General features: G+C 36.6%; 1 protein-coding gene and 1 long non-coding RNA gene across 2 annotated transcripts; both read right to left on the bottom strand.

Annotated features, from left to right (window-relative positions):
- Window positions 1-2,827: 2,827 nt before the first annotated feature.
- On the bottom strand, window positions 2,828-3,908 carry LOC121230780 (uncharacterized). Its single transcript, XR_005928897.1, has 2 exons — window positions 3,364-3,908; window positions 2,828-3,275 (listed from the first exon to the last, which is right to left on the bottom strand). It is a non-coding gene; the product is annotated as an uncharacterized lncRNA (long non-coding RNA).
- Window positions 3,909-16,223: 12,315 nt separating this feature from the next.
- On the bottom strand, window positions 16,224-16,664 carry LOC107956862 (pre-mRNA-splicing factor CWC21-like). Its single transcript, XM_041115471.1, has one exon. It carries the CDS (start codon window positions 16,662-16,664, stop codon window positions 16,224-16,226), a length of 441 nt encoding a protein of 146 aa, XP_040971405.1.
- Window positions 16,665-25,451: the final 8,787 nt, after the last annotated feature.

Here is a 25,451-nt window from a genome sequence, read left to right as displayed (position 1 = left end):
CTCAATTATGGGTTATTGTTTTTGGTCACCCAACTAGAATTTTCTTTTAAATTAGTCACTCAACTAATTGAATTTTTTTTGTTCATTTTCGTTAATTGCTGTTTAAGTGTCTAATGGGGATGATGTGACATTTAAAAAAATGGTATAATAGTAAATTTAGCGCTCAATTTTTACATATTATATCAATTTGGGCATAATTTTAAGTTTTAACTCTTAAAATTTACAAATGATCTCAATTGATCCTAATTCTAAAAAATTGAAAAAATACATATAAAAATACATAAAATTTTTAAAAAAGATAATAAATTTAGATTTTATATTAATATTAATATTAAATAAAAACAGTTATATCAAAATCCAACTCAACATTATGTCAGAAAGCATCATCATCATTTGCTATTGCCTCACCCTTAAAACCCGCTACACTTACCAGCCTCTTCGAAGTTTAGGTCTCAAATTTAGGATGGAAAAAATACATTAATCCTTTTTGAAACAATAAAACAAATCAATTGATTGGGTTAAGCACCATTATGATCATGGGCTAAATTATTCCGCTTGACTCAAATATCCGTCCGAAAAGTAAAAAGAATTAAGTAAAAATATAAATTCAAAAAATGTTTGAACAAAAAAAGGTTTGTTTACTAAACAGGTTGGGCCTCGAGTAAGTTTTTTTAGCTCGACCCAGCTCAAATTTGTAAAAAAAATAAAAATCCTACTACTTTTTACTGTTGTTTTCAATATTTTGTTGTTTTGTCACTATTTTGGTGCCGTTTTGTTATTATATTGTTATTATTTTGTTGTTATTGTTTGGATATTGTATAACTTTTATTTTATTATTAATTTTGCTACTATTTTAGAGACATTTGCTTACTAAGTTGCACTTATCTCAGTGTTATTTAAATATAAATAAAAATTTTAATTTATTTTCAATTTGTTGGGAAACATTTATTTTAATATTTTTAATGTATTTGATGAATTATTTTTTTAAATTTATTTTTAAATAAAAATAATAATATAAATTTCTTTAATACGGATGGGTTAGATTAGACTAGACTTGAGTTTTAGCATTTTTATCCAGGTCGTGCACAAACCTAGAAAACGGACCTAAAATTCTATTGAAGCTCGACCCAGCCATGATCACCTCTAAGCAGAGTACAAACTTGGGCATTATTAGTATTTATAAAATCAAAGCGCGATTAAAAACCTTTTAATTTCACTAATTTATTTAAATAAACCTTCATAGATTTTATTTATCTAAATAAGCTTAAATATAGTCGAGGTCTCTATATTCTTTTAAAATTTAAAATTTAATACTTTAATTGAGGTATTAGTTCATGTATTTTATTTTATTTAATAATCTTGAACTCTTGGATCAATTTTGGATATAAATTTCTGTATTGTTGCATCCAGAATTGAAGATGATTTAAATTACATTTGCGATCGTGTCGCGTTTATACAGTTATAAACTCAGCATATAACATCACGATCACTATGCGCATTGAAAATGCAAAATTTTTCAAATTCACACGACTTATCAAAAAGTATAACAATTATATTTATAATTACAAAATGTCACTCTTAAATTTATTCGTTACACCATAAAAACATAATTTCATCTTAAAATTTTTGTTACATTCCAATAAAATTGAAATTCATATATTCTTGATTCTACATATAAAACATTAATAAATTAATAAACCTAAAATTTATATTTAGATCAAATTCATATTTTTGACCGGCCAGATCTATTGTTTTGTTTTTGTTTCGTTGTTGCTTTGTTACCATTTTACTATTGTATTACTATCATTTTGTTATTATTTTTTAAATATTATATAACTCTTATTTTACTATTAATTGTGCGAGATATTTACTTGTTAAATTACATTTGTATTAGTATTATTTAAATATAGATAATTTTTCAATTTATCGAGAAACATTTATTAGAATATTTTTAATGTATTTGATGTATTATATTTTTTAAATTTGTATTTATATAAAAATAATAATATAAAATTTTTTAATATGGTTGGACCAGGTCGAGCTTGGGCTAAATTTCAAACCCATTTTTTGGGTTGATTCAGGCCCAAACCTAGAAAATGGGCTTAAAATTCTATTGAAACTCGACTTAATCCATGATCACCTCTAAGCACAATACAAACTTGGACAATTATTAGTATTTATAAAATCAGACCACTATTAGAAACTTTTGAATTTCACCAATTTATTTAAATAAACTTTTAGAGCTTTTATTTATCTAAATAGACTTAAATATGGTAGAGGTTTCTATATTCTTTTAAAATTTAAAATTTAGTCATTATATTTTAACTGAATTTAATAATCTTGGACTCTTGGACCAATTTTGGTATCAAAATTGTTGACGTTGCAACTATAGAAGGATTTTGCTGTTGAATTGGACATGGCTACTGCATTGTGTGATAATACAAATGCCATTAACATTTCCAAGAATCTAATGTAGCATTCGAGGACTAAACATATAGATATAAGACGTGATTTTATAAAGGAATTGATTGAGAATGATGTTGTTGAGCTGAAGTTTGTGTCTACACAATATCAACTACTTTATTTGTTCACTAAATCGTTGGATGCAACTAGGTTCGGCTAGAGGTGAGTATTTAATTGAGTCGAGTCGAATCGAGTCAAAAAATTTCGAATTAGTCGCATTGACAAGGTGTTCGAAAACTTGAGATCCTCTATTGGTGTTTGTCAAGTTTGAATAACTTGAATGGGTATTGGAAGGCATCCAAACGCAAAAGCTTGTCGATTCACGTTTCTCTCTCCAAATCACGAGGGAGAAAAGGTGTGATGATTGTGGCGACGATCAATGGCCATTATCGATTCATATTTTCCCCAAGTCATTTCTATTCGACTGCTCACATTCAGATGGCTAGGGTAGAAATTACTTACGAAGAGGAATTAGAAAAGGTTTAGGCATAAAAAAAGTGTTGAAGGAAAAGACGCATCAAACCCTCAACCAGAAACTCAGGCTAGCTCATGTTTCTTGTCTGCACTGATCAAAGGTTGTATCTATATCATGGAACTTTTAGAAAAGTGTCATATGGCTCAGGCTCATAGAGTACCTACACCAATGGTTACCTCATGTTTCTTGTCTGCACTGATCAAAATCGATGTTCTTTCGAGGATTTGGCAGAGGAGGAAGCCCAGATTCAGAAGCTCCAATACCGAGAGCAGCCCTAAATGTCTCCATCTGCTTCTCCTTCCTTGCAGCAATTTGGTGGGTCTGTGTATCCGATACCCTAACCACCAAAACATGAATGAATCAATAAATAATAAAAGAAAAACATCAATCATTTATTATTAATCAATAAATAAACAAGAAATTACTTTTGCTGGCGAGTAGGGATTGGTATAACTTCTCCTTCTTCTTCGTCTTTCTCTTGTTGAGCATCTTCGAGAGCCTTCCTAGCTTCAACAAGCTTATCAGCGATCTCAGATTCAGTGTAACCTTGTTCAGCGAGTTTATCTTCCAAAATCACGAGCTTAAGCTCAATCTGACGCTTGCGATCATGCTCGAGGATTTCCTTGTCAGGTTTCCTGGTGGTGAGAACTGCGGTGCCTTGATCTGCCTCGAAAGGCTTGGTGAAATCGGTTAACCGATTCGTCTTGGGCTTTACAAAGAATTTGTTACTCTGTAACCATTGGTGCCTGACCCCCTAGGGGTGGTCAGTCCGATTCCGTTGTACATTTAGGGATTTCTTTTCAAAACCCTACCTCAAATCTTCTGCGATTTCCTTCTTTTCTGTTTTTTTCAATTTTACGATTAAGAAGAAAACAACAACTTCAATTACTAGTTTTACCAATGGAAATCAGAAACAGAGAAATTCAAACGAAAAAGAAAGGAAAGGAAACGGAGAATTGTGCTTTCTTCTGCCATTAACCCTAGCTTTTATAATATATAGGTTAAATTTCGCTATTAGTCCCTGTACTTTACCCAAGTTGTGGATATAGCTCTTCTCCTTTTATTTGATCACTTTTAGTCCTATTATTTTTTAATCGGTCAATTTTATTCCCTGTAATTTTCAAAATTCAAAATATTAGTCTTGACCCAATCAGTAGCAGTTAAATCTGTTTGGTTAAATTCACCTACTAGTCTTGTACTATGCATACATTTGTAGTTTTAGTCCATATTCTCCAATTGCGTCATTCTAAGTCCTTATATTTGTCGAATTTTGAAATTTCAATCTTGACACAAATAATAGTCGTTAATCTATTAAAGTGAGTAAGATGTGTAAACAATAAGCGGACATGACATTACATATATGATAATATGTTGTTTGCATCAAATTCTGGATACTAAATATTACTTTTCAGCATATTTTCCAAAATTGGCCCCTAATACGAATTTAATATTTTAAAATTAATTTAATTTAATTAAATTTGCGGGTTGCCATATTTAAACCATTTAAATAATTTTTTTACAGTAAACATGTAAATGAACCATTAGTTTATATTTCTTAAACCATTTAAATGTTATATTACATAAAATAATCCCTCTCCCTCTCCCCATCCCCACCGGGCCTCCCCACCATCAAATATATATATTTATTATATTTTTTGAAAATATTTATATATATTTATATATTTCTTTAAATTTTTTAAAATTCGAATTAAATTAAAAATATTTGTAAATTTTAAGGGTTAATTTTTTTAAATTATTAAATCGATATAATAAATAAAAATTGATGGTTAAATTTATTATTATACCAATTTTTTAGTTGCCACATTAGCTTGTCGTTCATAAATTTAACATGACTGACCAAAATAATCGAACTATGTAACATGGATGCTCAAATTGTAACGCCCCAATTTTCGGGAATTCTGTGAATGTTGGCATAGGTTTAATTATGTTAGTGGGCCTCTAGAAGGCCCAAGCTTAAGATAGAACCCGGCAATTTTAGTTAATTTTTGTTCCATAAGAAAAAGGGGTTGAAATTATGAAATATGACCTATGTGAAAATGTTTGAAAATGCTATAGGCTAATTTGTAGTGGCCAAATAAATAGGAGTGCAAAATAGGAGGATTTGCATGTCAAACCTCCCATTTTACATGTAGTGGTCGGCCATCATGTTAGTGGTAGACAATATGTGCACTTGATATCAATAATTTATGGTACAAATTGATAAAAATTGACAATGGGTTAGGTAAATGTTCCATGATGGGCATGATAAGCATTATGGGCATTTTTTTTATTGGAATTATGGCATGAGTATGGCACAAATATTAGTATATCATTTATGTGTCATAAAGTGTTGAGTGATAAGAATAACAAAAGGAAGTAAATGAAGGTTTTGTTCATTCTTTGTTCTTCATAGCCGAATTTGAGAGAGAGCAAATAGGGGAGGAAAACCTTGAGTATTCGGTCACTAGGAGGAGGAAAATTGAAGGTAAGTTCTTGGTACTTTGCTTCTATTTTGAGGTTCATGGGTTCTTCTTGATTCTACTTTAACTCTTGAAGCATATTTTGGTTTTTCGTTGTGTTGTGAGCATTTGGTCATGAATTAAAATGAAGGAAATGGTTGTTGTTTCATGTTCTTTTGATGAAAAATAGAAGATAGGTGAAGTTGAGCCAAACAAATGAGCATGCATGTGCTTAGATGCTAAGGGGAAAAATCGGCTAATATGTTGTGCATTAAAATGATGAAATGAAGATTATACTTAAGTAAAATCATAGATATGTGATGATTGATTGGTGATATACATGTTTAAATAACATGCATGCAAGTTATGTGTGAAAGAGTGATTTGGTAATAAATCTGCTTGGGACAGCAGCAGTAACGTGACTTTGGAAAATCACCATAAATTGTGGGAGATGAGTTAGAAGCTGAATAAATTATGTAATTAAAGCTTAATGAGTCTATTTTCAAATGAAATAAACAAGAACATATTTTGAATTCTGTACAATGAGAAATTGGATTCGTAATGAAGAGTGGTCAGATTAGTCAAACAGTGAAACATGCGAAACTTTGAGAAAAATCTGGTATTGATTGGCTAAACGAAAAATTATGAAAATTTTATGGATAGAAGATATATGAGTTTATTTTTAGGGAAAATTAACGGCACTTGATTTGGAGTTTCGTAGCTCCATTTATAAATGATTTAGTGACTGTTGTTCAGGAAGACAGCTTGCAGTGAGATTATGATTATGTGGTAAACATTGACAAAAATTTGTTAATGAGTTGCTTATTGATTTCTTATAAGCTTACTATGATCTGTAGGTGTGGTTGCCCGAATATGGTAAGGGGTTAATATGTAGTTCGTGTTTGAATAGTTAGATTAACGTGTTAGTAATCCAATTGTAGGCAGTTCGTGTGTGGATCTCGTCAGCATATCGTCGCAAACAGGTGTGTAACTAACACCCTCTTTCTTAGTCTAGATCGACAAAAGTCGAAAAGCCGAAATGCCGAAAACCGGTATTTTGTAGATTTGCGAGTGTGCGAATGCTCGTGAGGTAAATCGATTAATGTTTTTGGTAAGCTGCAATGTTTGGACTGCAAAGTGCATGATTTCTGTGCCCTCGATATTTTTGGGCTTAATGGGCCAAAATTGGAATGATGGGTCAACGGGCCCAATTCGGTAAGAACTCTCGGTACGTGATTCTGTTAGTACGTGAAAGGTAAGAATATGCATGAAAAACCCTAAAATAGATAAAATATTGAAATACCTTTATAAATGGAAAATTTACAGTTTTACCCCTAGTAGATAAATTACCGAAATACCCCTAGGGTTAAATTGACCTAACTGCATATTTGACTGTTGTTATTTACTGCATGCCATGTTGTTATTATCTGATGCATGGGACTGGGATATTGACGGAGGAAGTACTGAAAGTGGCTTGTCTACGTACTGGAGGTTTTGCCTCAATTTACTGTTAACTGAGCAGCAAGGCTGCAACTGTGGAGTGTTGGGCTGGGTGGGTTGAGCTACTCCCCACATGGAGTGTAGGGCTGGTACGAGTGGAGTGTAGTGGTTGGTGGGTTGAGTAGTCTCCCCAAATGGGCTTGCATATGTTTATTGATGTTGCATGTATTTTGAAATGGGCCTATGGGCCATACTGTTATCTGATTGAGTAGTCTCTGGCCCAGTACCACTGTTACCTGAATGGGCTTAGGCCCAATAGGCTTGAGCTGACTTGGGCTTTGAATGGGTTTTCCTTACACGCTGAGTTTCCAAACTCACCCCTTCTTTAACCTTGCCCCTTATTCAGATAACAGTATGGCCCATAGGCCCATTTCAAAATACATGCAACATCAATAAACATATGCAAGCCCATTTGAGGAGACTACTCAACCCACCAACCATTACACTCCACTCGTACCATCCCTACACTCCATGTGGGGAGTAGCTCAACCCACCCAGCCCAACACTCCACAGTTGCAGCCTTGTTGCTCAGTTCACAGTAAATTGAGGCAAAGCCTCCAATACGTGGACAAGCCACTTTCAGTACTTCCTCCGTCAATATCCCAGTCCCATGCATCAGATAATAACAACATGGCATGCAGTAAATAACAACAATCAAATATGCATTTAGGTCAATTTAACCCTAGGGGTATTTCGGTAATTTATCTACTAGGGGTAAAACTATAAATTTTCCACTTTTAAAGGTATTTCAGTATTTTATCTATTTTAGGGTTTTTCATGCATATTCCTACCTTTCACGTACTAACAGAATCACGTAACGAGGGTTTTTATCGAATTGGGCCCTTTGGCCCATCATTTCAATTTTGGCCCATTAAGCCCAAAAATATCGAAGGCACAGAAATCATGCACTTTGCAGTCCAAACATTGCAGCTTACCAAAAACTTTAATCGATTTACCTCACGAGCATTCGCACACTCGCAAATCTACAAAATACCGGTTTTCGGCATTTCAGCTTTTCGACTTTTGCAGATCTAGACTAAGAAAGAGGGTGTTAGTTACACACCTGTTTGCGACGATATGCTGACGAGATCCACGCCCGAACTGCCTTCAATTGGATTACTAACACGTTAATCTAACTATTCAAACACGAACTACATATTAACCCCTTACCATATTCGGGCAACCACACCTACAGATCATAGTAAGCTTATAAGAAATCAATAAGCAACTCATTAACAAATTTTTGTCAATGTTTACCACATAATCATAATCTCACTGCAAGCTGTCTTCCTGAACAACAGTCACTAAATCATTTAAAACTGGAGCTAAGAAACTCCAAATCAAGTGTCGTTAATTTTCCCTGAAAATAGACTAATATATCTTCTATCCATACAATTTTCAGAATTTTTCGTTTAGCCAATCAATACCAGATTTTTCTCAAAGTTTCGCATGTTTCACTGTTTGACTAATCTGACTACTCTTCATTACGAATCCAATTTCTCATTGTACAGAATTCAAAATATGTTCTTATTTATTTCATTTGAAAATAGACTCATTAAGCTTTAATTAAATAATTTATTCAGCTTCTAACTCATCTCCCACAATTTATGGTGATTTTCCAAAGTCACGTTACTGCTGCTGTCCCAAGCAGATTTATTACCAAATCACTCTTTCACACATAACTTGCATGCAGGTTATTTAAACATGTATATCACCAATCAATCATCACATATCTATGATTTTACTTAAGTATAATCTCCATTTCATCATTTTAAAGCATAACATATTAGCCGATTTTTCCCCTTAGCATCTAAGCACATGCATGCTCATTTATTTGGCTCAACTTCACCTATCTTCCATTTTTCATCAAAAGAACATGAAACAACAACCATTTCCTTCATTTTAATTCATGACCAAATGCTCAAAACACAACGAAAAACCAAAATATGCTTCAAGAGTTAAGGTAGAATCAAGAAGAACCCATGAACCTCAAAATAGAAGCAAAGTACCAAGAACTTACCTTCAATTTTCCTCCTCCTAGTGACCGAATACTCAAGGTTTTCCTCCCCTATTTGCTCTCTCTCAAATTCGGCTATGAAGAACAAAGAATGAACAAAAACCTTCCTTTACTTCCTTTTGTTATTCTTATCACTCAACACTTTATGACACATAAATGATATACTAATATTTGTGCCATACTCATGCCATAATTCCAATAAAAAAAATGCCCATAATGCTTATCATGTCCATCATAGAACATTTACCTAACCCATTATCAATTTTTATCAATTTGTACCATAAATTATTAATATCAAGTGCACATATTGTCTACCACCAACATAATGGCCGACCACTACATGTAAAATGGGAGGTTTGACATGCAAATCCTCCTATTTATTTGGCCACTACAAATTAGCCTATAGCATTTTCAAACATTTTCACATAGGTCCTATTTCATAATTTCACTCCCTTTTTCTTATGGAACAAAAATTAACTAAAATTGCCGGGTTCTATCTTAAGCTTGGGCCTTCTAGAGGCCCACTAACATAATTAAACCTATGCCAACATTCACAGAATTCCCGAAAATTGGGGCGTTACAACTCTACCCCCTTAAAGAAATTTCGGCCTCGAAATTTACCTGATCCAAATAGTTGAGGGTATTGTTGACGCATAGTCTCTTCTAATTCCCATGTAGCTTTTCCACTTCCATGAATACGCCACAGTACTTTTACCAACGGAACCAACTTCCTTATTAGAAATTTAACCTCTCGATCTAAAATTTGTATGGGTTCTTCCTCAAAGGTCAAACCAGTCCTTACTTCAATCTCCTCCACTGGCACAACATGTGAGGGATCCGATCGATATCGTCTTAACATAGACACATGAAAGACGTCATGGATTCTGTTTAACTCTGGTGGTAACTCTAACTGATACACGACTGGCCCTACCCGCTTAAGAACCCGATAAGGCCCTATAAACCGCAGACTCAATTTGCCTTTCTTGCCGAATCACAAGATCTTTTTCCAAGGTGAAACCTTTAAGGAAACCATATCCCCAACTGCAAACTCTATCTCTTTGCACTTTAGATCCGCATACGACTTCTGTCTGTCAGATGCCTTCTTTAATCGATCTCTTATCAACTTAACCTTACTTTCAGTATCTGTCAGCAACTCCGATCCAAGCACTTGTCGTTCACCCAACTCTGTCCAACACGTAGGCGTACGACATCTCCGCCCATAAAGTGCCTCATATGGAGCCATCTGAATACTTGTTTAGTAGCTGTTATTATATGCAAACTCCGCCAATGGCAAGTAGTCCTCCCAACTCCCACGAAAATCGATGATACAACCCCTTAACATATCCTCCAAAATCTGAATAACCCTCTCCAACTGTCCATCTGTCTGTGGGTGAAAGGTAATACTGAAATCCAAACGTGTACCCAATGCCTCCTGCAACTTCTTCCAGAACTGAGATGTAAACCTAGGGTCTCGATCGGAAATAATCGACACTGGCACTCCATGTAGTCACACTATCTCTGCCACATACAACCTAGCTAACTTTTGCAGGGAGTAATCAGTACGAACCGGTATGAAATGGACAGATTTTGTTAACCTATCCACCACTGCCCACACAGAATCTTTCTTGGTGGGTGTCAAAGGTAGCCCACTCACAAAGTCCATAGTGACTCTCTCCCACTTCCACAATGGAATTTTCACCGGTTGCAGTAATCCAGAAAGAAATTGATGTTCAGCTTTCACTTGCTGGTACGTCAGACATTTCCCCACGAACTCCGTTACTTCTTGTTTAAGCCCAAGCTGCCAGTACAGTTCTCGAAAGTCGTCATACAACTTATTCCCTCCAGGATGCATGGCATAAAGTCCCCCATGAGCTTCCTTCAATATTGTCTGTCTCAAGTCAGAGTCCTTCGGAACACAAATTCTTCATTGGAAGCATAAAACTCCTTCAGTATTCAGTCCAAAATCTTTATTCTCACCATTCTCAACTTGCTGAAACCGAAAAACCAACGAGTTATCATTCAACTATTTTTCTTTAATCTGCTCAGTCCAAATAGGCCTCACTTGCAATTCTGCTAACAGACTTCCATCATTAAACAAACTCAAACGTGCAAACAAGGCTCTCAAATCAGAAACAACCATTCGACTCAACACATCAGCCACCACGTTAGCCTTACCTGAGTGGTACTCAATCAAACAGTCGTAATCCTTAAGCAACTCTACCCATCTTCGTTGCCTAAGGTTTAACTCCTTCTGAGTTAACAGATACTTTAGGCCCTTATGGTCCGTGTATATGATACATTTTTCTCCATTTAAGTAATGTCTCCAGATTTTCAACGCGAAGATCACTGCTGCTAGCTCTAAGCCGTGCATAGGGTAGTTCGCTTCATGAGGCTTAAGCTGCCACGAAGCATAAGCGACCACCTTACCCTCTTGCATCAGTACACATTCTAACCCCACATGTGACGCATCGCTGTACACAGTGAAGTCCTTCCCAGACTCCGGTTGAATCAGCACTGGTGCTTCAGTCAATACCTTTTTCAAATGGTCAAAAGCTTTTTGCTGACTCTCAGTCCAGACAAATGCTACCCCTTTCCTTAATAGTTTCGTCAATGGTGCAGCAATCAGAGAAAATCCTTCTACGAACCTTCGCTAATAGCCTGCCAAACCCAGAAAACTCCGAATTTCCGATACTGATTTTGGTGGCTTCTATCCCAGAACTGCCTCAACTTTTCGAGGATCCACTCTAATTCCTCCAGCAGAAACCACATGACCTAGAAAAGCCACTTCTCGTAACCAAAATTCACACTTAATAAACTTTGCATACAGTTCCTTCTCTCTCAGCACTTGCAGCACAATACATAGATGCTCCTCATGTTTCTCCTCGGTTTCTGAGTGTACCAAAATATCATCGAGGAAAACTACCACGAAACGGTCCAAGTAAGGTTGGAATACTCGATTCATCAGATCCATGAAAGCGGCAGGTGCGTTCATCAACCCAAACAGCATAACCAGGAACTCGTAATGACCATATCGAGTCCTGAATGCTGTCTTATGAATATCCACTTCCTTTACCCTTAACTGATGGTATCCAGATCGAAGGTCAATCTTGGAAAATACCGAAGCTCCTCTAAGTTGGTCAAATAAATCATCAATCATTGGCAGTGGGTATTTGTTCTTTATCGTCAGTTTGTTCAACTGGCGGTAATTGATGCACATGCGTATTATCCCATCCTTTTTTTTCACAAACAGAACTAGTGCTCCCCATGGAGACACACTAGGTCTAATGAAGCCTCTATCTAACAACTCTTGGATTTGAGCTTTCAGTTCCACTAACTCCTTCGGTGCCATTCTATAGGGTGCAATGGATACTGGAGCTGTTCCAGGCAAAAAATCGATTCCAAACTCTACTTCCCGATTCGGAGGCAATCTAGGAAGCTCATTTGAGAAAACATCTTAGAATTCCCTAACAGTCCTGACGGTATCCATAGTTAGATCCCTAGTTTCAACTTGCTTACAAAAGCCAAGTACGCCTCGCATCCCTTACGCATCAGTTTCTCAGCCCTGAAAGCCGATACCACATTGGACAAGTAATCTCTTCGTTCCCCAATAATCATTACCTCCGCATCCTCAATAGTCTTTAACGCCATCCTCTTAGTTGCACAATCCAGCGTTGCCCTATGCTTGGTCAGCCAATCCATCCCTAAGATCAAATCGAATTCTTCGAATGGTAATTCCATTAAGTCTCCACAGAAAATCCTACCTTGAGTCTTTAAAGGCACCTCCCTAAAGAGTTTCTCTACTTTAACTGAGTGACTTAACGGACTTATTACAGCTACCCCACACACAGTTTCCTCAAAGTGAACACCCAATGCCCACGAAATATCATATGCAACATATGAATGAGTTGACCCTACATCTATCAGAGCAGTATAGGGTACGTCAGAGATAAAAAAAACGTACCAGTTATTACATCAAGTGTGTCACCCTCCTCGCGGCGATGAGCAGCATATACCAAAGCTGGCTGACGAGCCTCAGTGTTAACAGTACCCATGCCAGGTGCCCCACGTCCATGGCTATTGCCACCGCGACCTCTCGGCAGCGGCGGTCCACCTCGCACTGGTTACACGGGTTGTACAACCCTTTGTTCAACCACTTGAGCCTGAGCTGGCCTCCTAGGACAATCCCTGATCTTATGTTCCTTTGATCCACAACGAAGACAAGCCCCAGAACGTTTCCAACATTCCCCCAGATGCATTCTACCACAATCTTCACAAGCTTGTGGTCTAATAGTGTTCACCGAAACCGCTCGAACTGGTTCCTCCATTCTAGCTTTCTTAACATTTCGGTTTGTAGCACCAGCTGGTCCAACATCTCTCCTGAACCGGTTTCGATCCCTGTCGCAGTTCCTTCGTTCAGCTTGCTTCACCTCTTTGGCTATCTTAGCCTTTTCTACTAGTGCAGCAAGATCGCGCTCTCTCTGCGAAGCTATGAGCACCTTTAGCTCATCCCTGAGGCCATCATCAAAGCGAACACTGCGCTCGTATTCGGTAGAGACAATACCACTAGCATACCGGCTCAATCGCAGAACTCTGCCTCATATTTAGCAATGATCTTACCACCCTGGGTCAGGTTCAGGAATTCCTTACTTCGCGCATCTACATAGCTAGCTCCGACATACTTCGCCTTGAAAGACTGCTTAAACAACTCCCAAGTTACCCTCTCAGCTGGGGTACCCTCTCTCACAGTGATCCACCACTGATACGCCCCGTCTCGTAGTAAGGATACTGCTCCTTTTAACTTTTGCTCCACTGAGCAGTCCAAGTCATCCATAATCCGCTTCGTGGCTTCTAGCCAGTACTCAGCCACATTTGGGGCTACTCCAGATACACCCATAAAAACTTTCGCTCCGTTGGCCCAGAATCGCTCAGAAATGGACCCTCTATTCATGGGCCCAATATTAGTTCCGGCCACCCTTTCCAAAACTCTTAACATGGCCTGGGACGGAGCGTCATCCCCCGCGACCCGATCATACGGCCCATTCTCTTCCACGTATGTGTTTAGAAGACGAAGATCCAGCTTGAGTACTACCTCGGTCTCGACCACGGCCTCTTCCCCGAGTAGCTCTCGTACTCATATCGATTTATCTGATTACGAATTTTATGCAGTTAGTTTACTGTTTCCACTGTTTATTACAGAATATCTTATGAACAGATAAGGTTTCAGAGTTGTTCTCGCGTAACCACAGTTTAGCTACTGTCTCAGTTTCCTAGGGCTTAGTTTACCCTTCAGTCTCAGTTTCGTAGCCTTTACGCTCGGCCCAGACGTTATGGCCGAATCTGACGTGCCACATTGAAGTCAAAAACCCGTGTTCCCTTTTTAGTGTTTTAAAAGCCGACTTTTGTTAAACTAACCAAGTGAATGGAAGCTGGGCACCAGGTAGGTATCCATAACAGAGGAGGTGAGCCATGAAGGCTACTTAAGTACCAAGCTCTTCGATTGGATCGAGTCCTAGACATGCCTACATCCATTGCCACACTTGGTTATAACAAGTTGAAATTTCTTTGAGTGGTTATCTTTGGTAAATCGAATATTCGTGACGTCGGGTTATTTTAAAAAAAACAAGTATCGTTTTGAAATCGCGCCCTAAGTCTAGCCCATTTGAATTATTGTCCATCAATTTAAAGTTGTTTAAAATAATATAATCCCAGAAAATCAAAGAAGAAAATAAAGTTAAAATGACCTTATTACAACCTAAAAATTAAATAGTAATTAAAAATAACTTAAGAAAACCAGTCTCTTTTTCAAACCCAAAAGTATTCACCATGGCCACTCTGAATCCCCTCCGGCTCCAAGTCACCCACATCAAGGCTCACTTGCAAGGTTAAAGAAGGGGTGAGTTTGGAAACTCAATGTGTAAGGAAAACCCATTCAAAACCCAAATCAGCTCAAGCCCATTGGGCCTAAGCCCATTCAGGTAACAGTAGTACTGGGCCAGAGCCCTTTTCAGATTACAATAAACTGGGCCTTAGCCCCTTATTTAGATAACAGTATGGCCCATAGGCCCATTTCAAAATACATGCAACATCAATCAACATATGCAAGCCCATTTAGGGAGACTACTCAACCCACCAACCACTACACTCCACCCGTACCAGCCCTATACTCCATGTGGGGAATAGATCAACCCACCCAGCCCAACACTCCACAGTTGCAGCCTTGCTACTCAGTTAACTGTAAATTGAGGCAAAGCCTCTAGTACGTGGACAAGCCACATTCAGTACTTCCTCCGTCAATATCCCAGTCCCATGCATCAGATAATAACAACATGACATGCAGTAAATAACAACAGTCAAACATGCATTTAGGTCAATTTAATCGTAGGGGTATTTCGGTAATTTATCTACTAGGGGTAAAATTGTAAATTTTCCATTTATAAAGGTATTTCAATATTTTATCTATTTTAGGATTTTTCATGCATATTCCTACCTTTCACGTACTAACAGAATTACGTACCGAGGGTTCTTACCGAACTAGGCCCGTTGGCCCATCGTTCCAATTTTGGCCCATTAAGCCCAAAAATATTGAGGGCACAGAAATCATGCACTTTGCAGTCCAAACATTGCAGCTTACCAAAAACATTAATCGATTTACCTCACGAGCATTCGCACACTCGCAAATCTACAAAATACCGGTTTTCGGCATTTCAGCTTTTCAACTTTTACCGATCTAGACTAAGAAAGAGGGTGTTAGTTACACACCTATTTGCGACGATATGCTGACGAGATCCACACACGAACTGCCTTCAATTTTCCTCCTCCTAGTGACCGAATACTCAAGGTTTTCCTCCCCTATTTGCTCTTTCTCAAATTCGGCTATGAAGAACAAAGAATGAACAAAAACCTTCTATGAAATAGGATCTAAGTGAAAATGTTTGAAAATGCTATAGGCTAATTTGTAGTGGCCAAATAAATAGGAGTGCAAAATAGGAGGATTTGCATGTCAAACCTCCCATTTTATTATTTGTTAAAAACAATAAACTTAAAAAATTATATAAATTTTTTATTTAAATTACTAAATATATCCCTCAAAAATTTTCTTTTAAATAAGAATTTTTAGCAATTTTAGGTAAATTGATAATTCATATATTAGTGTTCGATTGACAAGAACTGCATCTTTGGGTGATAAGAATGTACTTTGAACATGTATGCTTCTAAAATTTTTATAGAAACTGTGCAAGAATAGGAAATTGTTTATAAAAGGTTTCTTTGATGCTTAGTGAACCATTTTTCATGGAAGAAATTGTGTCCTTCAGTGATGAGAATGTACCTTGAGCAAGATGAAGTTGGATGGATAGTAGGTGTAGTGTGGTACGGTGTGATTAATTTTTTGCTGGCGAGTAGGGATTGGTATAACTTCTCCTTCTTCTTCGTCTTTCTCTTGTTGAGCATCTTCGAGAGCCTTCCTAGCTTCGACGAGCTTATCAGCGATCTCAGATTCAGTGTAACCTTGTTCGGCGAGTTTATCTTCCAAAATCACGAGCTGGAGCTCAATCTGACGCTTGCGATCATGCTCAAGGATTTCCTTGTTAGGTTTCCTGGTGGTGAGACCTGCGCTGCCTTGATCTGCCTCGAAAGGCTTGGTGGAATCGGTTACCCGATTCGTCTTCGGCTTTACAAAGAATTTGTTGCTCTGAATGTAACCATTGGTGCCTGACCCCCTAGGGGTGTTCAGTCCGATTCCGTTGTCCATTTTAGGGATTTTTTTTCAAAACCCTATCTCAAATATTCTGCCAATACCTTTTTTCAATTTTACGATTAAGAAAAGAAAAGAACTTGCAATTGCTAGTTTGACCAATGGACATCAGAAACAGAAAATTTCAAATGAAAAAAAGGGAACTCACCGATTTATAATCTATCATATAGGTTAAATTTCGCTATTAGTCCCTGTATTTTATGGTATAGCGTATTTAGCTCTAATCCTTTTATTTGATCACTTTTAGTCCTATACTTTTTGAATTAGTCAATTTTAGTCCCTTTATTTTTCAAAATTTGAAATATTAGTCTTAACCCAAACAATAATAGTTAAATTCGTTTGGTTAACTTCAATTACTAATCTTGTATTATACGTACAGTTGTAGTTTTAGTTCATATTCTCTAATTACTTCATTCTAAGTCCTTATACTTATCGAATTTTGAAATTTCAATCTTGACACAAATGATGGTCATTAATCCATTAACTGAATTTTTAATGAGTAAGATGTGGAAATAATAAGTTGATATGACATTACACATATGATAATATATTTGGAGCATCAAATTTTGAAAATAATAAAACCTTACGCAATGAATTTTACGGTTATTATTTTGGTGATGAGTGAAATTTCAAAATGTGAAAAGTACATGACTAAAGTCTAAAAATGATCAAATAAAAGTACATGGATTAAATTCACAACTTTTGCAAAGTAAAGTGACTAATAGCAGAATTTTGGGCACTGAACATGAAATCCTAACAAATTTATCACCCAATTTTTAGGGCACTTTTATTTTAGTCACCTAGGCATTAAATCTCTAATAGCACATTATGTTTACACTTTCATTTTGGTCATTGAACTTCTAGGTCAGTTTCATTTTGATCACCCCAAAAATTATCTTTTTAAGTATTGATCGGGTAAAAAATATTAAGAATTAAAGTGAAACAAAGGTAGAAATTAAAAAAAATGCATTAAATTTTTTGACAAATTGTACTTGTTTAGCCCTTGCCGAAAGTTGTAATTTTTTCAATAAAATTTTTATTACTTGATACTCTCAACTGATTTATTAATATAGTATTGAAATTAATTAAATTATTTAATTTAATCTCTATCTAAAATTTAAAATTTCATTTTAGACTTAATTTATTTATTTTAATTAAATGATAAAATAGGACTCAACAAATCAAAATTTTTTTATTTGATTCGATAAATATTTATACCTAATAGTGGATTAGCTTCCACCATTGGCTCATAATCCATATCACTCCCGGTCATATTGGACACCTATCCCTTGAATGGCCACACCTGCCACGACTAAAATAAATCGTTGGCAAATGCATGACTCATATTCAACTCATTGGGTATGAACTTTTATTTTAATTTTGGAGATTAAAAGATGACTTAGATCAATATTAACAATCATCCGTCCTCTAAAATCATTGTTAATTTTATATTCAATTTTAATAATCTTCATAGTTATAATACTAGAGTTGTTCATTGATCGTGTCCTAATAAAATTTTAGAGCTATATATTCAAATACTGGAAAAGCAGAAATTGTATTTGGTATGTCTCTAGTCATTCGTTTACCATTGCTCCTAAGATTATTGTATTGAGCAAATGTATTTTGCCATTCTATGTTATTCTGATTCGGGGATGAGTGTTAGATATGTGTAAATAAAACTCAAATTTGTTGTTATATGTATGATAGATATTGTTTTTCATCAACTTTCCTACCGACGTCTAATCCATATGCCTTATTGTAAAATCCTGCTTAAGGCAGGTGGCCCATCGGAGCGTCTAGTGAACCATTAGGATTGCTTGTTTAAGAGGCCAACGGAGCATGAATGCGTGCATCTCCATGAGGTAACAAAAGCTGCCAAAACCGAAGAACCAGAAACAAATGCCGAGTATAAAAATGCTCTCAAGTAAGCCATTAGAGGAGTGTAAGATGCTGTGACTGCCATTAATGAACATTTAGAAGAAGTGAGATGTGAAATTGCAGCCTTGAAATAGAGTAAGTTCACTATAACATAACCCAAAGTGTTAAGTCACTCAAATTATATATGTCGAAACCATTTTTTGAATGTCGACTTTTTATTTTAAAAAACAAAAATGAAGTCGCCACCAATCTTTTTTTTTGAGTTGTGATCGGATCACCTCGTAATTTAATCGTTTTAATAAAATGTTTGATTTAAAACAATGATTTTTGGTCTACAGAGTTTAGGAAACGGGTTCGGGAGTCGGTTACGCATGAGGAAGGGTTAGCACCCTCGTTATGCCCAAAATTGGTACCTAATTAATTACTTGATGTCTTTAGTGTCGAAAATTGAAAATTTGAAAGGAGTTAAAAACACAATCCTTCTTTATATTAATGTATATATTTTTAGTAAAATCTCTTAAATAGATCAAAACGTAAGTAAAAGGCTTTTTTATCTCGAGGTAACAAAAGGTTGTATCCCGTAAGTTAGGACACGACGTCTCGAATTCTCGAGAATAAGTTTACCTTTTATTTTTTTATAAATCTCACATATTTTAATTTTAAAAGGGTATTTGATTATTTAAGTTCAACAAGAAAATCGAAACCCCGTAAGTTAGGGTACAATTTCTCGAATCTCCCAAATATGAAACATTGTCTTATTTTGAAAATTTTCTTTTTGCGTATTTGGGTAAGAATTAATGTAATATTAAAAATGATCCTAAACCCTAAACCCTAATATTAAAAATGATAAATGAATAAAATTTTACGCTAATGAATGACAACAATATAAATGTACTAATAAGCAATTCATAGTACATATAATGGCAATAATCATATAATACATATCACTTTAATACCAATATTAAAAATTAAAGAAAAATAAAATAAATAATAACATAAATAATAACAATGATAACAATAATAGTGACAAAACAGTGCATAAAAAAAGAAAATACCAATTTTTAAATATAATAAGGACAATGGAATAAATAAATAAATACATAAATAAACATTGAGAAAAATAATTTGTAAAATGTTGAAAATAGAGGACCAAATTAAAACGTGAAAGGAATTAAGGGTGCAATTCATAATAAAAGGCATAAATAATAATAGTAGTGAGTAAAGAAGAAATGACGCAATAAACAAAAATAAAAGATAAATGAGTAAATATATGAACAAATAAATAAGTACAAAAGAAAATAAAATGCAAAAGATTGAAAGTAAAAGACTAAATCAAAATATAAACAAAATTTAAAGTAAAAATCGTAATAAAATAAACAAATTAAGCAATAAAATGGGTTAAAGGATTAAAACCGAATGCGCAAAGGAAGGACATGGACCAATTAGGCAATAATCCCCTTGTCCATATGCACACCGTTTCACTGAGGACTGAAATGAAATAATGTAAAAATTATAGGGTAAAATTAAAAAGAAAAAAAGGAACGGGATTAAATTGAAAATAGGCAAAAAAGCAGAAGGACCTACCGTGTAAATATCCCTCTAGGGAAAAACACGCAGATCCTAACTTAAAATCGAGTCGTGTTTCGGGTCTTAAGCAAAACAGCGTCGTTTTGGAAACTAATGCTTAAGTCCAAAACGGCGTCATATAGATCCCTATATAAATAGTAAAAATTAGAAGAAAAAAAAAAGATCTTCCCCCCTTCATTTTTTTTCAAAAATTTCTAAGAACTCTTTCAGACTCTCTTTCGCATTCCCTTTCTCCGGTCTTGGCTCTGGCCGTCAGCTACCGTGGGCGACAGAGGCTGGAAAGCGAAAATGGCCATTTTTCTTGGCCTTTCGACTTCCCCAAATCCAGATCTAGGTTTTTTTTAAAGAAAACATCACAATAACAAAAATCTTTAGAGAACCCTTCGATTTTCTGGGTTTTGAAGACCCCTTCATCCGAAAAATGTCATCTTTCATCAAAGATGACGGTCCTTAGCCACTCGCGGTGGTAGATTGTGAAGAACCAGGTGGGTTTTCAACCTTTTTTATTTTTATTTTATACTTTTTATTATGAAATATATTCGTAAAAAAATAATAAAGAATATGAGCACTTGATATCCATAATTCATGGTACAAATTGATAATGGGTTAGGTAAATGTTCCATGATAATGGATTAGGTAAATATTCCATGATAATGGGTTAGGTAAATGTTTCATGATAATGGTTTAGGTAAATGTCCCATGATGGGCATTTCATGTCTTTTGTATTAAAGAATTAAATGGATGAAATATGAAATTTTATTAAAAGAAAAAGGGGTGAAAAGAACAAAGTTTTGTCCATCTTTGTTCATCATAGCCTAAAGTTAGAGAAGAGAAAGGAGAGGAGAAAGCTCTTGAATGTTCGGTCACTTGGGGAAGAAAATTGAAGGTAAGTTCATGGTAGTTTGCTTCTATCTTCATGTTCATGAGTTCTTCTTGATTCTACCTTAACTCTTGAAGTATATTTTGGTTTTTGGTTGTGTTGTGAGCATTTGGTCATGAATTAAAATGAAGGAAATGGTTGTTGTTTCATGTTCTTTTGATGGAAAATGGAAGATATGTGAAGTTGAGCCAAACAAATGAGCATGCATGTGCTTAGATGCTAAGGGGAAAAATCGGCTAATATGTTGTGCTTTAAAATGATGAAATGGAGATTATACTTAAGTAAAATCATAGATATGTGATGATTGATTGGTGATATACATGTTTAAATAACATGCATACAAGTTATGTGTGAAAGAGTGATTTGGTAATAAATCTGCTTGGGACAGCAGCAGCAACGTGACTTTGGAAAATCACCATAAATTGTGGGAGATGAATTAGAAGCTGAATAAATTATATAATTAAAGCTTAATGAGTCTAGTTTCAAATGGAATAAACAAGAACATATTTTGAATTCTGTACAATGAGAAATTTGATTCGTAATGAAGAGTGGTCAGATTAGTCAAATAGTGAAACATGGGAAACTTTGAGAAAAATCTGGTATTGATTGGCTAAACGAAAAATTCTGAAAATTTTATGGATAGAAGATATATGAGTTTATTTTCAGGGAAAATTAATGGCACTTGATTTGGAGTTTTGTAGCTCCATTTATAAATGATTTAGTGGCTGTTGCTCAGGAAGACAGCTTGCAGTGAAATTATGATTATGTGGTAAACATTGACAAAAATTTGTTAATGAGTTGCTTATTGATTTCTTATAAGCTTACTATGATCTGTAGGTGTGGTTGGCCGAATATTGTAAGGGGTTAATACGTAGTTTGTATTTGAATAGTTAGATTAACGTGTTAGTAATCCAATTGTAGGCGGTTCGTGTGTGGATCTCGTCAGCATATCGTCGCAAACAGGTGTGTAACTAACACACTCTTTCTTAGTCTGGATCGGCAAAAGTCGAAAAGCCGAAAACCGGTATTTTATAGATTTGCGAGTGTGCGAATGCTCGTGAGGTAAATCGATTAATGTTTTTGGTAAGCTGCAAAATTTGGACTGTAAAGTGCATGATTTCTGTGCCCTCGATATTTTTGGGCTTAATGGGCCAAAATTGGAATGATGGGCCAACGGGCCCAATTCGGTAAGAACCCTCGGTACGTGATTCTGTTAGTACGTGAAAAGTAGGAATATGCATGAAAAACTCTAAAATAGATAAATTACTGAAATACCTTTAAAAGTGGAAAATTTACAGTTTTACCCCTAGTAGGTAAATTACCGAAATACCCCTAGGGTTAAATTGACCTAAATGCATGTTTGACTGTTGTTATTTACTGCATGCCATGTTGTTATTATCTGATGTATGGGACTGAGATATTGACGGAGGAAGTACTGAAAGTGGCTTGTCCACGTACTGGAGGCTTTGCCTCAATTTACTGTTAACTGAGCAACAAGGCTGCAACTGTGGAGTGTTGGGCTGGGTGGGTTGAGCTATTCCCCACATGGAGTGTATGGCTGGTACGGGTGGAGTGTAGTGGTTGGTGGGTTGAGTAGTCTCCCTAAATGGGCTTGCATATGTTTACTGATGTTGCATGTATTTTGAAATGGGTCTATAGGCCATACTGTTATCTGAATAAGGGGCTAAGGCCCAGTTTATTGTAATTTGAAAAGGTCTCTGGCCTAGTACCACTGTTACCCAAATGGGCTTGCATATGTTTACTGATGTTGCATGTATTTTGAAATGGGCCTATGGGCCATACTGTTATCTGAATAAGGGGCTAAGGCCCAGTTTATTGTAATCTGAAAAGGGCTCTGGCCCAGTAGCACTGTTACCTGAATGGGCTTAGGCCCAATGGGCTTGAGCTGACTTGGGCTTTGAATGGGTTTTCCTTACACACTAAGTTTCCCCAAACTCACCCCTTCTTTAACCTTGCAGGTGAGCCTTGATGTGGGTGACTTGGAGCCGAAGGGGATTCAGAGTGGCCATGGTGAATACTTTTGGGTTTGAAAAAGAGACTGGTTTTCTTAAGTTATTTTTAATTGCTATTTAATTTTTGGGTTGTAATAAGACCATTTTAACTTTATTTTCTTCTTTGATTTTTTTGGGATTATATTATTAAAAATAACTTTAAATTGATGGATACTAATTCAAATGGGCTAGACTTAGGGTGTAGTTTCAAAACGATACTTGTTTTTTTTAAAATAACACGACGTCACGAATATTCGGTTTACCAAAGATAATCACTCAAAGAAATTTCAACTTGTTATAACCAAGTGTGGCAATGGATGTGGGCATGTCTAGGATTGGATCCAATCGGAGAGCTTGGTACTTAAGCAGCCTTCATGGCTCACCTCCTCTGTTATGGATACCTACCTGGTGCCCAGCTTCCATTCACTTGGTTAGTTTGACAAAAGTCGGTTTTTTTTAAAACATTAAAAAGGGAACACGGGTTTTTGACTTCAAAGTGGCACGTCGGATTCGGCCTTAACGATTGGGCCGGGTTTAGGGTGCTACATTTTGTGGTATCAGAGCCTAGGTTGCAACAACTCGGCTGTGGATCGGGTCTAAAAAGGGTTTTCAAAACTTTATGCCAAAAAAAATGTATTTTTGGAAAAACCTGACTTTTGAAAATTTCCTGTTTAAAGGAGATAATCTCCGAACTTGTTTTTTTTAAACACAAATGTTTGGAAAATGGATTTGAAAAAGTCTAAATCTTTTGAGTTTATCTAAAAACTGATGAGGTGGCACACTGAATTCCCGGCACCAAGGTTGTAAGTACTATTCTGTTTTATATACTGAACTGTACTGTAGTTAGTACTAAACCTTAGAGATAGTACTATAGATAATATAGCGTAAAGGCTACGAAACTGAGACTGTAGGGTAAATTAAGCCCTAGGAAACTGAGACAGTAGCTAAACTGTGGTTACGCGAGAACAACTCTGAAACCTTATTTGTTCATAAGATATTCTGTAATAAATAGTGAAAACACTAAACTAACTGCATAAAATTCGTAATCAGATAAATCGATATGAGTACGAGAGCTACTCTGGAAGAGGCCGTGGTCGAGGCCGTGGTCGAGGCCGAGGTAGTACTCAAGCTGGATCTTCGTCTTCTGAACACATACCCGCTGGAGTAGCACGACCACCACCGGTGGATCAGAATGGGCCGTATGATCGGGCCGCGAGGGATGACGCTCTGTCCCAGGCCATGTTAAGAGTTTTGGAAAGGGTGGCTGGAGCTAATATCGGGCCCATGAATAGGGGGTCCATTTCTGAGCGACTCCGGGCCAACGGAGAGGAAGTTTTTAGGGGTGTATCTGGAGTAGCCCCAAATGTGGCTGAGTACTGGCTGGAAGCCACGGAGCGGATTATGGATGACTTGGACTGCTAAGTAGAGCAAAAGTTAAAAGGAGCAGTATCCTTACTACGAGACGAGGCGTATCAGTGGTGGATCACTGTGAGAGAGGGTACCCCAGCTGAGAGGGTAACTTGGGAGTTGTTTAAACAGTCCTTCAAGGCGAAGTATGTCGGAGCTAGCTATGTGGATGCGCGAAGGAAGGAATTCCTGAACTTGACCCAGGGTGGTAAGACCGCTACTGAATATGAGACAGAGTTTCTGCGATTGGGCCAGTATGCTAATTGTATTGTCTCTACCGAATACGAGCGCAGTGTTCGCTTTGAGGATGGCCTCAGGGATGAGCTAAGGGTGCTCATAGCTCCGCAGAGAGAGCGCGATTTTGCTGCACTGGTAGAAAAAGCTAAGATAACCGAAGAGGTGAAGCAAGCTAAACGAAAGAACCGCGACAGGGATCGAAATCAGTTCAAGAGAGATGCTGGACCAACTGGTGCTGCAAACCGGAATGTTAAGAGAGCTAGGATGGAGGAACCAGTTCGAGCGGTTACGGTGAATACTGTTAGACCACAAGCTTGTGGAGATTGTGGTAGAATGCATATGGGGGAATGTTGGAAACGCTCTGGGGCTTGTCTTCGTTGTGGATCAAAAGAATATAAGATCAGGGATTGTCCTAAGAGGCTAGCTCAGGCTCAAGTGGTTGAACAAAGGGCTGTACAACCCGTACAAATAGCGCGAGGTGGACCGTCACCGTCGAAAGGTCATGGCCGAGGTCGCGGTGGCAATAGCCATGGACGTGGGGCACCTGGCAAGGGTATTGTTAACACTGAGGCTCGTCAGCCAGCTTTGGTATATGCTGCTCGTCGCCGCGAGGAGGGTGACGCACCTGACGTCATAATTGGTACGTTTTTTATTTCTAGCATACCGTATACTGCCTTGGTGGATATTGGATCTACTCATTCCTTTGTTGCATGTGCTATATCTGGGTCGTTGGGTGTGCATTCTGAGGAGATTGTGAGTGGGGTATCTGTACTAAGTTCTTTG

The sequence above is a fragment of the Gossypium hirsutum genome, chromosome A06, assembly GCF_007990345.1.
Source record: "Gossypium hirsutum isolate 1008001.06 chromosome A06, Gossypium_hirsutum_v2.1, whole genome shotgun sequence".
NCBI lineage: Eukaryota > Viridiplantae > Streptophyta > Magnoliopsida > Malvales > Malvaceae > Gossypium > Gossypium hirsutum.
This window is presented reverse-complemented; position numbering and strand designations above follow the sequence as displayed.

Excerpts from the sequence above, each read along its gene's own strand:
- LOC107956862 (XM_041115471.1), bottom strand. The coding sequence starts at position 16,664 with ATGGACAACGGAATCGGACTGAACACCCCTAGGGGGTCAGGCACCAAT.